Source organism: Falco punctatus (assembly GCF_963210335.1).
Source record: "Falco punctatus genome assembly, chromosome: 10".
NCBI lineage: Eukaryota > Metazoa > Chordata > Aves > Falconiformes > Falconidae > Falco > Falco punctatus.
Genome location: NC_137590.1, coordinates 2458990 through 2474090, shown reverse-complemented (window position 1 = coordinate 2474090; position 15101 = coordinate 2458990). Strand labels below are relative to the sequence as shown.

Here is a 15101-nt window from a genome sequence, read left to right as displayed (position 1 = left end):
TTATTCAAATGCACTATTTTTTCCAGCTCAAGCACTGTGGAACTGAGCACCCCTGGCAGGGTGCAGCCCTTCCACTGGCACCTGAGCATCCTATAGCTTGTACAGTTTGATGCATTTAGCTTGGCTCAACATCACTCTTGGGGTGTCACCTGCTTCATCAGTCCCCATCACCCCCCACTGCCCACAGAGGGGCCCCACTTGCAGCCGTGCCAGCATCATTGTTGGTTTTTATTTTACAGGGGTAATAGAGCCTACCCACATCCTCCCAGCCCCGGCCCGCCCCGGCACCCACCCACACGTTGCCAGCATTATTGGGTTTACTTTGCCGTGCCTGGCAGGTAACAGCCTCCAAAAGCGGGTGTCAGTTTGTCATCCCAAGTTGGCAGCTGCGCGGCGGGCGAGTAGCAGGTGGCAGCCCCATGTCCCCTCACATGGGATGTGATGCTCATGGGATCAGTGTGTCCTGGAGGGCCAGATTTGGGATCCTCAGCTCAGCTCCAAGCCCTGATGCATCCCCAGCACCACCAGCTCACCATGCCCCTTCCCTCCCCTTCCACGGGAGGTTGAAAAATGCACTGATAATCTGCTGGGGGGAGTTGAAATTCCAAGGTAGGAGCCAGCTGACTGCCAGGATGGGCACGTGGTGGCTGTGAGCATGACCCCCGCACGGCCACGCCAGCCCAAAAATCCTCGGCGAGCTGCCAGGTGGGAGGAGTGCACCCACAGCCAGGCATGGGATGTGAGAGGGGATAAGCACCACAGCTGACCAGGAAGAGCCATCCCCAGCCGGGAGGAAGACGATGAAAGCACAGTGCCAGGGATGAAGCTGAGGAGGCGCATTAGGAGCACAGGGGTGAGATAAAGTCAGACAGTGGGTGATGGCAGAAGTGGTGAGCTGCAAGATGCACCTAAAGCTCCTTCTGCTCAGACAACTGCAAAAAATATCCTATTAAAGCTGAAACCAGGTGCCTACCCCTGCCTCCACTCATCCCTATTTACAGAGTTCCCAAATACCTCCAGGGTAGCAGCTGACTTTTGCTTTGTGTCTGTGTTGGGTATACATGTCCCATTGCTGGAAAAATGATAAAAAATTATTAAAACACCATAGTAAACCCCAGGAAAGTCCTGAGTGCTCACACGAGAATGGGGATGGCCATGAGGTCTCTTCATGGGGGAGCAGCAGAAACCAGGGGCACTCCAGGGATGTGCAGGCAGCACCCACCCCTGAGCCCAGCTGTGCTCTGACAGGGGCTTTGGTTGTCATTCGCAAAACAATCACCCCGTAAAGAAATCATGGGATTTACCCCACAGGTGCAGGTCTGGCTGGAAATGGAGCACAGTGGCCAGGCTGGCAGTGATGGTGGCACCCAAGCAGCATTCCCACCACGAGACAGCCCTTCTGCCTCCCCAGAGGTCCTCTGGGCAAGGGTTTGCTCTGAGCATCCCCAAACCCTTCGTCCTTCAGCCCATCTGCTGCTCGAATCCCCACTCCCTGGCTGCGATGTCAGGGCAGCTCCTGCTCCTCATTAGAGGTTGCAGCTCCTGAGCAAAGATTAATCTGGCGCTTGTGTGAATTTATCTGCTTGAAAAGAGAGGGACCAGCTCTGACCACGCAGTCTGGAGACTGGTGGGGAGTTTACTGTCCCCTGAGCTGTCAAGCCAATTCCCTGCAGTACCAAGCTGTTGTTCTTGGCATCTGCTGGGCAGAAAGACTATGAAACACCCCAAATATCTGTTTGTTTTAAAAGGTAAATATTAATTTCAGGATGCTGTTTACATAACCAGACTCTTCAAGCTTGAAGTCATTGCCTTTTGCTAGTGTCACATGGTATTAGTGTGTATTTAACATTTATTTAACTCTACTTGGTCCTGCTTGTGCCAGATGGTAGGCAGCCTGCACAGCTAGGCACAGGCTTAGCTGAGTGCTGCTCTGAACCAAGAAAAGGGGGTGTTTTCAGACTGCAAAGTTAAAAGTTTGAGCAGTTTTGTGGCTGCAGGTCCCTGAATGACACCAAAGCGCACTGTGGCTCTGGTGTCCCCATTGCAGGGTGTTGTCCCTGCCCCCAGGGGGACAGCAGAAGCCACAAGCAAGACAACCTGGGAAGCATCATCCTCTGTGTCATGCTTTAACCCTGGCTGGCAACTCAGCCCCACGCAGCCATTTGCTCACTCTCCCACAGTGGGATGGGGGAGAGGATCGGAAGAGTAAAACCAAGAAAACGCATGGGTTGAGATAAAGACAGTTTAATAGGTAAAGCAAAAGCCACACACACAAGCAAAGCAAAACAAGTAATTCATTCGCTGCTTTCAATTGGCAGGCAGGTGTTCAGCCATCCCCAGGAAAGCAGGGCTCCAGCACGCGTAACGGGGACTTGGGAAGACAAACACCATCACTCTGAACAGCCCCCCTTCCTTCTTCCCCCAGGTCATATATACTCAGCATGACGTTCTGTGCTATGCAATATCCCTTTGGCTAGTTTGGGGCACCTGGCTGTGTCCCCTCCCCGCTTCCCATGCCCCTCCAGCCCTCTCACTGGCAAAGCCTGAGAAACTGAAAAGTCCTTGACTTAATATAAAGTTTACATAACATATTACTTGTAACAGCTAGAAACATCAGTGTGTTATCAACATCGTTCTCACATCGCATCCAAGACACAGTACTGCACCAGCTACTAAGAAAATTAACTCTATCCCAGCTGAAACCAGGACACTGACAAGTCCAAACCAGTGCAAGGGCTAGGCTTTCCTCAGCTCCTGCAATACATGGGAGCCATGGCAGGGTCTGACAACTCATCTTTGACTCTTGGTTTTGCATCACTTTGGCCTGATCCTGCCTGGCACTGAGCTGTCTCACTGCATACAGGCAGTAGGTCTGTGGACCCTGGCAGAGAGACGTCCCTGCAGAGGCCATCACACTTTGCATGCACTGGGCAAGAAACCCAGAGCTGAAACCCTGAGCTGCAGGAGTGTGTGGGCGCCTGGCCAGCCAGTGACCTGGAGGAGCAGACAACACGGGAGGGAACCCACTTGTGTCTCCTGAGATCCCAAATGGTGAGCTTCTTCATCTCAGTGAAGAGCTGAGAGATCTCGCAAAGTGATGCACATCCCTGCCCTGACACTGCCCTGACTACTGAATGCTCACGTCTCCTTTCTGCCCCTCCAGTCATTTATTCTCCCAGCACAGGGCATTTTGGGGGTAATGCAGCACTGCCAGTGTCACTGCTTTCTCAAAAAATGAAGAAATGCAGCCAGATGGCCTTTGAAAAACAAATGTGATATTCACCATCTTTAGGGCTGCAGCAGGCATCCATCAGCTTGAATATAAAAATGAGAAAGATCTGAGATGGTTTCGGGACAGAATTAGAGTTTCTAAGCTGGGATGGACACTCTCAGGTTCAAACATTCATGTTTAAAGAAACAGACCTGTGTGATAAATGATATCTCCAGATTTTATCACAGAATTATTGCCTGTTCATGTTTGATAGCTGCTGTGCACTCGGCCTGCCACCTGGTGAACAGGTCTCATGCCACCCCTCCTCCAGCAGTTCTTGCTCGATGAGATCCCATCCTCCTGGCACCAGGCACGCCTGCCTCTCTGAGCCATGCTGACCTGCCTCCATGTGCTCAGAGCGTGCCAGGAGAAACACTGACCAAGCACCAGGACTGACCTTGGGAAACTCCACCAAGCTCCAGACATCCCCTTCTGGCACCATCTGCCCTGCTCTCTTTTCACTCATTCTCACCCACGATAATGATGCTTGTACTAAACTTTCCATTTTGCCTTGTTTTGAAAACCAGCTCCCAGTGATGGAAGCAGGCAGGTTACTCTGCCATGACCTGCCCTGTGAGATAAACCCTTTATCTCCTTTCCCACTTATTTTTATGACCCTAATTACTCTTTCTTCAGCATTTTTAGAGCTACACATGCCTGTGAAATGAGAGATTTCCAAATAACTTTCCTTCTTGCTCCTCTGTTCGCTTTTCTTTGACCAGAACCATTAACCCTTGCCACCAGAGTTGCCTCCCTGTAGAGGAAATGGGAGGACTGAGCCAGTGCGGGACCTGGGAGGGACAGCAAAGGCAGGAGGAAGATGCAGGACAAGGCTGAAGGAGCTGAGCTGTGGGGGAAGCAAGAATGTGCATACATCTTTGCCCAAGAGAGCTTGGTCCAGACCATGGTCACGGTCATCAGCTGAGACCCCCCCCCCAACCTGGGAGACCTCCAGCTCAGCATCCCACTCCCTCCTTTTAACACAGATCCACAGAGAGAACAACCTCCAGCTGCTCTCAGCTACCTCACCAGCTGCAGGGACAGAGCCCAGGAGAGATACCTAAGCACCTCAAACCTGCTGGTGACCCACCTTGGTCCATACCCTGCTGTACAGGGCCTCCCTCGAGGTGGGAGCTCACACAAACCCACACTTCAGAAGAATGGGAGCAAGGTTGCAAAGTCCTGCTTCCAGAGACCAAGCTTCCCACCTGCACCCACATTTGTCATGTTGGTAGACAGGCTTTATTCAGAGGTGGACTCAAGACCATGCAATGAAGGAGGTTTCCTTTGGTAGGACCTTTGCAGGAGCTGGAGCAGAAGATGGAAGGATCCCAGTGAATGAAAGAAGATCAGACCCAGAAGGGTGCTTTACATCAGTGCTCAGGTACAGGTGAGGACGTGGCAGGACAGCAAACAGAACTGAAAAGAACCGTCTTCAGAGCACAGCTCACGCAGCGTGGCACAAGCTGTGGTATGGGATGCCAGCAAATCAACAGAGCAGATGCCAAGTACCTGTTCATAGGGCAAGCACCATTCCCCCATGCACCAAATAGAGAAGTACACCATGGAAAAACACAGCCCATGACTTGACTGTTTGTCTCACAGGCAATTAAATGTGTTAAAGATGATGGGAGCATTTCTTGCCTTGTGGAGTGCATGTATGAACAATTTAAGGGGTTTTGTGTCTTACTGGCTATAGATATACAACGTGTATAGTGGCTGTGTATTTATAGTCCTAAAAATGCTGTTTGCAAAACTATGGATGCTTATTTGGGTGTGATACACGTATATATATATTTAGACATACATACTACCTCTCTAGGATGCATGTGCGAACATACTGCACTGGGCTGAGAAGTCTTTATCTTGTCCCAAGTACATCATATTTAAATGATAAAAAGGGTTCCAAATAAAGTCCATGTGCCTGTAGAGCAAGGACGTATAGAAACATCCATCAGCTAAGTGAACAGTTGTTGCTCGGTTGGACGCAGAACATAAATCCATACTCATAAAGGCTGAGTGTTGTTTTTTTTTCTCTTAGAGCAAATAAACCCTGCTCTGTGTACCAGTGTATCAACAGAGCAAAAATTGCAACTGACTCCTTCATTCGATGGCTGTTGATGTTTCCCAACCTCTACCCCAGCTCCAGAGAGAATGACACAAGCTCAGCTCACTGTATGGCTGAAAATCTGTGGGGTTGGAGGTGGGGAAGAGGTGCTCCCCACAGGGCAGGCTAAAGCAGCAGTGTGTGTCTCAGTGACAGGGTCCCTCTGCTCGCAGACTATCAGGGTCCGGAGATCATCCTCCCTAAAGGACCATGCCCACGCTCCAGGTCTTGCCCACAACCCTGGCACTACTCATCTCAGATCCCCCGAGAAAGAGCATGGAGAGACCAATCCCTGCTCACACCTCTTTGTCTCAGTAGAAACTAGACCTTGCTTCTGTGGGGAAGTCACATATGACTATGGAAACATCCCAAGCTGCAGTCCTGAGCTCCCACGTCTTTTATCAGCATTGAGGTCTGCAAGCTCAAGCCCTGTATGTGCTCTATCCTGGTGTTATTTAGCACAATCCTCTCCTCTTTCAGGTTTCCATCTGCAGCTGTTTCATCTTTAGAAACAAAGCAGCAATGCAGACCCTGTCATGGAGCTGCTCTGTGCCCACACGGCTTTACCTTGGGCAACACCAAAGCTGTTAAAGAGAAAGGAAGTTGAAGATACATCAGCTCCTCCTTCAGAGCTTTCCCCAGCACATCTCAGCACTCTGCTTTGCAGTCCCAGCTCTCCTCGCTACTCCCATTCTAGGCAGTGACACTTCACACCAGGGCATGTCCCCCCACGGTCATGGTGCCCAGGAGGCACAGGACCCGGAGCAGGGCAGCAACGGCCCGATGCCATCAGAACAGCAATTCCCATCTCTGCTTCCACGCTCAGGCACAAGGAGGGCTGCAGCGTGGGTGAGCCTCAGGGACATGCCAGGCTATGTCTGAGGAGCACCGCCAGATGGCCAGGGCCCACCATGTTGGTGAAGCTTCTGATGGAGCCCAGCCTGCCGCTTTGGAGACTAGCTAAATTAAACCAAAGCCCTTATCAGCACCCCATACAACAGCCCTTTCAGCTTCGCCAGTGTAAATTTGGCCACAGCGAGGCTGCAGATGACACTGAAATGAAGTGGTGGTAAACACAGGCCAGAGCCAAGCTGCAGCCAGCGCAGCAGGAGATAAGAGCTGCGTGGGGGATGCAGGCTCTGGTGGGCAGGCTGGTCCAGGGAAGTGCTGGTGCCTTGCAAGGGGAGGAGGCAAAGCCACTGACTCAAAACAAGGACAATGGGACTAGATGCCTCTGTCATCTTAGTGCATATTTAGATCTGCTCCATCACGGGACATCTGGGCCCAAGAGATTCCTGTTCCTGGTCAGCAAACTCAAAACAAGCCTGTGGCTCCCTGATATAACCACTGCTGAGCTGCAGTGCACCACAGCTCACCTTTCAACAGGCTGCAGGCCAACAACCACCAGCCCAGAACTGGGTAGGCCCAAACCCAGTTTGTTGAGAGCACGGTCCTACTGGGAAAGAGCAGCCCTGACCCATGTACCCTTTTTCCCCCAAGACCCGAGTAGGGCGCTCAGCTTTTACTGCCTTGATTATACAGGCAGCAACTTGAGAGGATGGATAGTGCCTTAGGGCAGTCATTTTGGATCTCCTGCTCCATCCCATGAGCTCTCCTTCACTGGTGATGAGCTCTGCCAAGGCTGAGCCAAGAGACAGCAGGGCATCAAAAGCCACACTGGTACCAGCTTGACTTGCTAACTGGTGGTGAGGAGTTCTAATTAGGACAGGAGACTGGGTCCTGGCCCTGCTTCCAGGATGACATATATATTTTACAGAAACACTGGCTATAACCCAATTTGCAGACACATGATCTTCCTCCTACAGCTACCTTCAAGTCTTTCAGGAAGTCCCTGACCCAGCTGGCCTACTTGCAGTTTCCCTAGAGAACACCTATCACGGCAAACCCCTCCAGGATGGGAGCAAGGTTGTGCTTAGTTTTCAGATGCCAGTTGGCCTTCACCAAGAGGCTGCAGCCTCAAAAATCCTAGGCAGGACTCTCAGGCTCTCGGTGAAGAACTCATCATCACAAGCTCCGACATTTCCGGGTTTTGAGGTACCCACCAGAGGTAAACAGCACTCAGGCTTTGGACTTTACGGAGTTAAACCATGTCTCAGCACTGCCGTGAATATTTGACTTAACTTCTGGGTTTTTTTCCCTGTAGATCTAATTGTGTTTTCCTGTGGCCAGACTCCCTGGGGAAGTTGTGGCAATGCAGCAGTCCATGGGAGATCTCCTGACACAAAGCTCCCTGGCCAACAACGGCACACCTAACCATGAGAGCTTGTAGCAAGGCTTTTCCACAGAAGGACCCTGAGTTAGCTGGTACTTGGGAAGAGCCCCTTTCTTCCTTATCGCAGCTTTCAATAGATAAAGGCTTATATGAAAGCTGGAAAGAGATTTTCTACCAAGGCCTGTAGTCACAAAACAAGGGGCAGCGGTTTTAAACAGAAAGAGGGTCAGTTTAGATCAGATATAAGGAAGAAAGTTTTCACGATGAAGGGGGTGAGACGCTGGTTGCCTGGAGAAGTGGATACCCCATAGCTGGGCAACTGCAGTTGGGCCTAGGCAGTGCCAGGAGGCAGCTCAGAGCTTTGGTGACACCACCGAGACCCCAGCGCTGGGCCGCAGGCCCAGGCCCCGACACCTCTGTGTTACCGGGGCGGCCTCAGCACACAAGTGGGAATAAGGTGACATGGTCTTGGGGAGGCCGTAAGCCACAACTAGGCTAAAATTCAGAATTAAATTCATATATAAAGCGTTGCCTGTGGTCAACCAGGGGCTCCCCGCTCCGCTACCCGGCAGCAGGCCAAGCCTCCCGCGGCCTTGCCGGGGCGGGCCGGGTAGGCCGCGCCCCCGGTAGCGTCACGGCGAAGGGCCGGGCCGGGCCGGAGGGGCCGCGGCGGGGAGCGGGAGGAGGCGCCGAGGAGCCGGGCGATGGTGGGGATCCCGGGCGGCTGCCACTGTAAGAGCCGCGGCGCGGGGGGAGGCGCCGGCTCGCCCGGCGCCGCTCGGCCGGGGGCGAAGGGCCTAGCGGGGCCGGGGCCGGGGCCGGGCGGCGGGGCCGCCTCGGCCTGGCCGGGCCTCTGGCGGCGGGGGACGGCGCGGCTGGAGGCGGGGAGCGGCGGGCAGTGCTGGGGCCGGCCCCGCCGTCGGGCTCAGCCCCCCGGGGCTGCCCTGCCCTGCGCTGCCGGGGGGAGCAGGGCGGGGGCTGCGCCCGGCGCGGCTCTGCCCGCTGCGCACGTCGGTACGTGAAGGCGAGCGGTGCCCGGGCCGGGTTAGCGTGCTTGGCGTGCCGTGCTTGGCCCGCAGTGTCGGGCGGCCGGGCCGGCAGCGGCCCTGGGCAGCCCCGCCTCTCATACCGGCCCCGACGTGGCCCCCGGCATTTCCCAGCGGTTCCCGGGCGGGCGGGGACCCGGTGGCCGTGGCCGCGCAGGCAGAGGGGCGGGCAGCAGCGGCGCTACTGGCCACAGCCCCCCGGCTCGCCCCTGGCGTGGCTGGGAACAGCCGGTGGCCTCGGCAGCAGCTGGACCTGTAGGGGCTCAGGTGGGCCCCGACCCGGCGTGTCTGGGTGAAGCCTGTCTGGTGCAGCACCCTCTGCTACTCGGGCTGGTGGGTAACCGGAGCCCTGCTGCTGTTGTGCGTTTCTCAGGGCAGGTTTGTTACCGCAGCACTTGCTCTCTGAAAGCGACCGGGTCGGCTGGAGAGAGGGAAGCGCAACAAGGAGCAGGGTAGATGGTGAGCCTGTGCCTCTCACCACATTAACCTCCTGATGTTTTCCTCATCCATGCCTCTGCGCACAGTATTTGTTTATCCACAGTTGGGAGTGGATGGAGAGCGTCTCAGCTGAGGTGCCTGCCAGAGCCGCGATGTCCCTCTGTAAGGGATGTCCAGAGGGCAGGGCCCCGGCCGGGCCATTTACACGGGGCTGGATCATGGCCTGGAGGCGGCTGTTGATAAGTCATAGTTCAGTGAAAGGAGAAAAGCAGTTAAAAGCACATCCCAAAGCTCAGAGGAAATGAGGGAATTATGAAATGAAGTGTGATTGCTCATAGGGAAGCAATGTAAAGATAGATGCTGATGCTAATGTGGAAACCACCCTGAAAGCTTCATTCCCGATACGGGGAAGGAATTACCAAGTGATGGAAATTGCAGAGGGTGGGTGAAGACTTTATCGTGCTGCTTAGTGCAAAATGTGTGGAGATGTTCAGGGTGAGGTTCTTATCCCTTAAGGCAATTGCAAATATTAGTCTGTCAAAGCATGCGGACTTAAAAAGGTGGCCCAGGTGGCTGTGGCGGGAGGAGGACACAGCAGTGAGCAAGCCATGGTAACATCCATGGGGGTTTGCAGAACCCTGGTACCTGGGTGATGGGCTCCTAACCTCGCTGCCATAGAGGGCTTTTCATTTTGTCTGCCTTGAAGTAAAGGCCCTACAGAAAGAGCTCGGGTGAGGTCATCTGCTTTAATCTCCCTGTCCAAAAGTCAGCCCTTTGTGCCTGATCTCCTTCCTCTGAGTTCCATTTGCAGTCGCAGGGGAGAAGCAAGCGCTTCTGAGGGTGATTCATCTCATCAGTCTTGGACATCTCTCTTTGGGTGAGTCAAATTACACACTGGAGGTGCCTGAGCTTTTTCATTGACTGCAAGGGGTGTCCAGGACAGCTGACTTAGGCTTTGGCAACAAGGAGTTAGATGAAACAAATCCCACCCAGTGTGCCTGCTCATGGCACAGCTTGATGGTGTATGCAAAGACTGGTGAGATTCCCTGTTCCTCTTAGACTGAGCGCTGGGGGGAGGGACAGGCCTTCGAAATCCTGCTTTAAAATAACATAAAATAAAATAACAGAAGCTGAGGGAGACAGTGATCTTGTGCCTAAAGCCATAGCTTCACAATGGGTATGTGAAACCAGTTCCTCTCTCAGCTGTGACACTTTCTGCAACCTGGGGCAAGTTGTTTGAATGTTTTTCCGGATCATGGCCAGAACATGTAAATGTGTATATAGTCGCTCAGTTTAGCAATATTAAACCATGTCTGAGATTAGGGTTTTCATCTGGGTCCCGCTGACAGAACCAAGTCAGGAAGTGATTGCACTGACCTTTCACCAGCAGGTACAGCAAGGCAGTAGCCACTGGCAAGAGAGGGTGACAAGCACCTGGGATGCTTTGGATGACTTGGCGGCAGCTAAAGCATCATTTCTTAGGCACCTTTAATACGCCTGCAGCTCGGCATCCATTGGTGAAGGGCTAATGATGACCCTGGTGAGCCACACAGCTCTTTTACGAGCATAAGCACGTAAATACACCTTATAGCCTTGAGCAGCTTTGTAGATAGAGCAGGTAATGATGTCCTGTTAGTGCCAGTTATTGAACAGGCTGAACGCTGGCACATCACTTAGTTCTTGGGCCTAGTGTCTGCCCAAGAACATTGTTGGATTTTATCTTTGCTCTCAAGAAGGTGAATAACCAGCTGTAGACTCATCATTTTTATAAGCACAAATTATATGCTTTGCCTTGGTTATCAGCCCAGTGATTTTTGCTGTATTATAAATCCAGTTGCTGGCAATGTCAGGAGGTTGCTTGATTTCTTTGGGTATGTATTACAGAGAAATGGTTCGGTGCTCAGTGTGAAACGAGTGATCTGGAAAGAAGGAAGAAATATGGAACTGCTTTGAAACTTTGGGATGTTCCATATTATTTTAAGGCACATACTGACTCTTCTGAACATGCTTTTCTTACATAGATATTTCCAATGGGGAGATAGATCTTTCAGGGACTTAGTCTTGATTTTCATATACTGTAAAATTAAAGGCTTACAGTGTTTCTCTTCCCTTGCACCAGTGTTCAGAAGCATGAAATAAACTGACTTTTTAAAGCAGTCAGAGAAGAAAAGTTTTTTGATTTTGCAGAGTCTCCTTCACTGGAGACATTCAAAACCCTCCTGCATGTGATTCTGTGCAGCCTGCTCGAGGAGACCTTGCTTTAGCAGGGGGTCGGACTAGATGATCTCCAGAGGTCCCTTCCAACCCCGATTGTTCTGTGATTCTGTGATTTGCACCTTCTCTGGGGATAGAAAAGAGCATGTACTTCAAGTAGAGCTCATGTAGCTGACTCTTAAAAGCAGGACTGGAGTGGAATAGTGAGCTGAGTACACTTTCCATCAGCCTGAGCTGCCAAGGCTTTGCAGCTATCTCAAGATGTTGCCATGAAACACTGCAGTGGGGAGGAGGACTGCTCAGGTTTACCTTTTGCTGGCAAGAATCAGAGGTGAACTCTTTGATGTCAGAAGGAGGGGGTGGCTGTAAAATTCACAGAGGTGAGAAGTGAATCTGTCTCTCCCCCTCCAATATAGAAAGTCCTGGAGTCAGTGCTTCCACCCAGACAGGCAATTTACGTGAAACTCTTCAAGGCCAAAAACCACCATACTGAAGGCACTTGTCCAGCCCATGTCTGGAGCAGAAAACTTCTCCTCTGTCCCCATCACCTTCCCATCCTTTCCTGCTGCATCCCACCTGTGTACCCACGGATGTTTGATTCAGCTATGAAAAGTGTCATGGATGTTGTTTTGGCTGTATTTGTGCACTTCAAGTTAATCAACCCTGACCTTAGAGCTCAGTTCAAACATTCTTTACTCCGTTTCATGTTCTTCTAGAGAGAGTAGCACTAACTTCTACAGGTAGTAACTTATCTGGCAATTGGACCTTGAGGTCAAAGTCTGCACATATGTTTTCCTCAAAGACATGCTTTGTGGTCTTGGTATAATTTAAAGGATCAGGCTATTCAGGCAGGGATTTTGTCCAGTGTAGATTTATGTTGGTATTTAAGATAGTAGTTGATAATAGCCCTCAACCTTGGGTTGCAAGGATATTTTCAGAAGATAAATGGTATGCTGTTGTCTTGACTTTGGGTCTATCAGTGACACTTTGAAGCTTTTTGAAATATTACAGAATTTTTTCATTACAGGTATGATTTTGAATGAAAAGTGTAGCATTAGCCATTTTATTTCTGTGGATGTCATAAAATAATCGGATGAATGCTTAGTGAGTGCTTGCAGAATTACTGCTGCTTTTCTCCAAGTGGACTTAATAGACACACCGGTTTGTTAGTGTCAATACCAGCTTCTCCCTGAACTACGTGCATCCATATTTTTAATCCTCATGATCTCTTGGGAGTTAGTCTATCACTTCCTAATAGTGCACCTAGTTGCTGTAACAGCAAGTTCCTCCAAATATATCACCTGGGATGCTCCCACTTGGCTTGTGTGTGCATTTTATCATTTCTGACAGGAGGCAACAGGAGGAGGAGAAGGAGGTATAAAAACCTATAGGAAAGAAAACAGGGAGGCTGTACATTGTCGGTGTAGGTGGGAGTAGGCTGGACTGGTGAGGGATGGTTGGGTTGAGCATCACCGGCTCTGGTGGGACTGGGCTGGCGGCAGACAGCAGCTGGGCAGCGCTGGCGAGCTGATCCAGGGACCCTGCCTGACTCTTCAGAGGCCTTATCAGGACTGGTGAGCGCACAAATGCTTAGCTTAATAACTCAGTACATCCCAGCTATCTTTTGTATCTGTTAGCCAACAAATACTTGCTTTATACTTTTAAGTTGTGCATCCTGCCTGTGGAGTCTCTGCATCTGACTGGAGGTGCTTGAACAAACGGAGGTGGAAAAGCAGCTGTAGTGTGGGGTACATCTGTATGGTCACACATGGTCCTGGGCAGACAAACACTTGTGGTTTTCTTGCTTGGAGCACCATCAGCTTTCTTTTCTTTTGTGGGTACTGTGGTACACAATATTTTGTGGCTCTGTTCTTAGGAGCAAATATTTCAGTTGGTCTTAGTTAAGCAGAAACTTTTTAACACTTTTTTAAAGGTTGGGGATATCAGCCTGCGGCATTTCCAGGTGCCAATGAGATTAATTTGCTTATTTTAGGTGATGGCACATAATTGCATGTGCAGGGGCGGTACTGTAGTCAGGATGTTAAAACACGAAGAAGTCAAATGGCTCCCATGTTCCTCCCCCGCTGTGCAAGCTCTTTTGCATTAGAACACCCCATCTAGCTGATCTGCAGGCAGGAGTCTTCCCTCCTCCTCACTGATTAGGTTTGGTGGGGGCCAAGAAGCCACTGATAAATTGTGACTGTAAAGGGCTGAACTTTGAGGGGAGATGAAAAAAACCTTTGAAACATTTGCCGGCCTGGCAGCGCGTACGTGGGTCAGTAATGGGGTTTATCTTCTGACATCATTAGGATCTCTGACATTTCTAGCTTAGAAACAATAACTCGCCTTATCCGTCGTCATGTTTTTCTAATTAAAGACAAAGCTTGGTAAATATTTTTTAAATGATTGAATTTCCCAAGTATGGAAAACACATGTCGAGAATCAGGCTGGCTGCATCCAATGCGCCTTTTCCCATAGCGTCCCTTGGAGCATGCGAGTGCAGATACAGATTTAGAGCTGTGGGTGACAGGTTTATCTGGGATGATTGGCAAGGATTTATAAACCAGGAGGGGATTTAGTTTGCTCTCTCTCCCTCCTCTTCCCCCTTCTCTGCCCCCCACTCCCCAACCCCCGTCTCAGAAATAGGAAATTGGGATCACATTAAACCCTAAGTGGTTTGGCTCCAGTGCTAGTTCAGTGGCTGCCAAATAGTTAATTTATTGCGTGAGAGTTTGGCCGTGTGTTGAGAGGCAGATTTGCTTGAAGCAAGGGATCTTTGTAAACTGTACATCCATTCCCGTGCCAGGTCCTGTTTACAGCGGCACCAGAGCGGGGTGCAGGAGGTGCTTTCCATACCCGTCCCAGCAGGACAGCGAGGGGGGACCCTGCCGCGGGGCTGCCGTTCTGCCTTCCTTGCTCCCCAGCCGGAACGCTTTCAGGAATAATTGCCTAAAAGGGCTTAAAGTGGTTTTAGCTGGACTTGGCGATCGACATTTGGAAACTGCCAGCTAGATAAGATGTAGGAGACTCTCAAGAGAATAAATGCATCTGTTTGGGAGGTAACAGCAGGCCTGGGCTGTCACCACAGAGCGGGCCCAGGTGGGGAGTCCCTGGGGTGGCAAGATGGCTTTTCCTGGATGACGTGAGGAGGGGCAAACGGGAAGCAGGCGTATCTGGCTGGCTTCCCGGGGCCCCACAGAAGCCCTCCTTGTTCCTGCCGGGGCCGGCGGCTGTCAGACATCCCGGATTTGTCGTTCCTTGCTGTTGGACCTGAGGCATCTAGTTATGTTTGTCTCCTGTGAAGTCTTCTGGAAGCTGGGCTCCAGCTGAAGAGCTCGCATGGGCTTGAAGGGCAGCACAGCCTTCACTTAGGCCATTGCCATCACTGCATTCGCTGGCACTTGAAAGGGAGTTACTTGAATTAAAGAGGATGCTGCAGCCAAAGTTAGGGACTCTCACTGCTAGTGGGGCTCTGGTTTTGGAGTATGATTTGAAAGAGGCTGTGTAAGGAATAAATCCACGGCTGTGGCATTTTCTTTCATTTCTTGCTGAGTTAAATAACAAACTTGGTGTAAGGGAGCTGCTTCCAGCTCTGAGGCAACAGAATTATTACCGCCGCGCTCAGCGGTGCCCTTTCTGTGTCAGCTGCTATTTCCATTGTGAACTTGACACCTGAAGGCTCAATATTGTGACCCTTTAATTTTCAGCTGCTAAAACGTACCATGCGAGTTGGCTAAAAGGAAAGAGCTCAGAGGGGAATTTGAAGTAGTTATGCTGTGGGAGCAGTGTGCT

General features: G+C 51.2%; 1 protein-coding gene across 2 annotated transcripts in view; it reads left to right on the top strand.

The window, feature by feature from the left end:
- The first annotated feature begins 7487 nt into the window (after window positions 1–7487).
- CBFA2T2 (CBFA2/RUNX1 partner transcriptional co-repressor 2) overlaps window positions 7488–15101 on the top strand; it is a 66615-nt gene continuing 59001 nt past the window's right edge. The window contains exon 1 of one of the 2 annotated variants that reach the window (XM_080403770.1): window positions 7488–8343. In XM_080403770.1, coding sequence (XP_080259896.1) covers window positions 8316–8343 — 28 coding nt within the window. In that variant the 5' untranslated portion in view covers window positions 7488–8315. Of the gene's footprint in view, window positions 8344–8378; window positions 8991–15101 lie in introns of those variants that run through there. The other variant, XM_080403772.1, reaches the window with a different exon arrangement.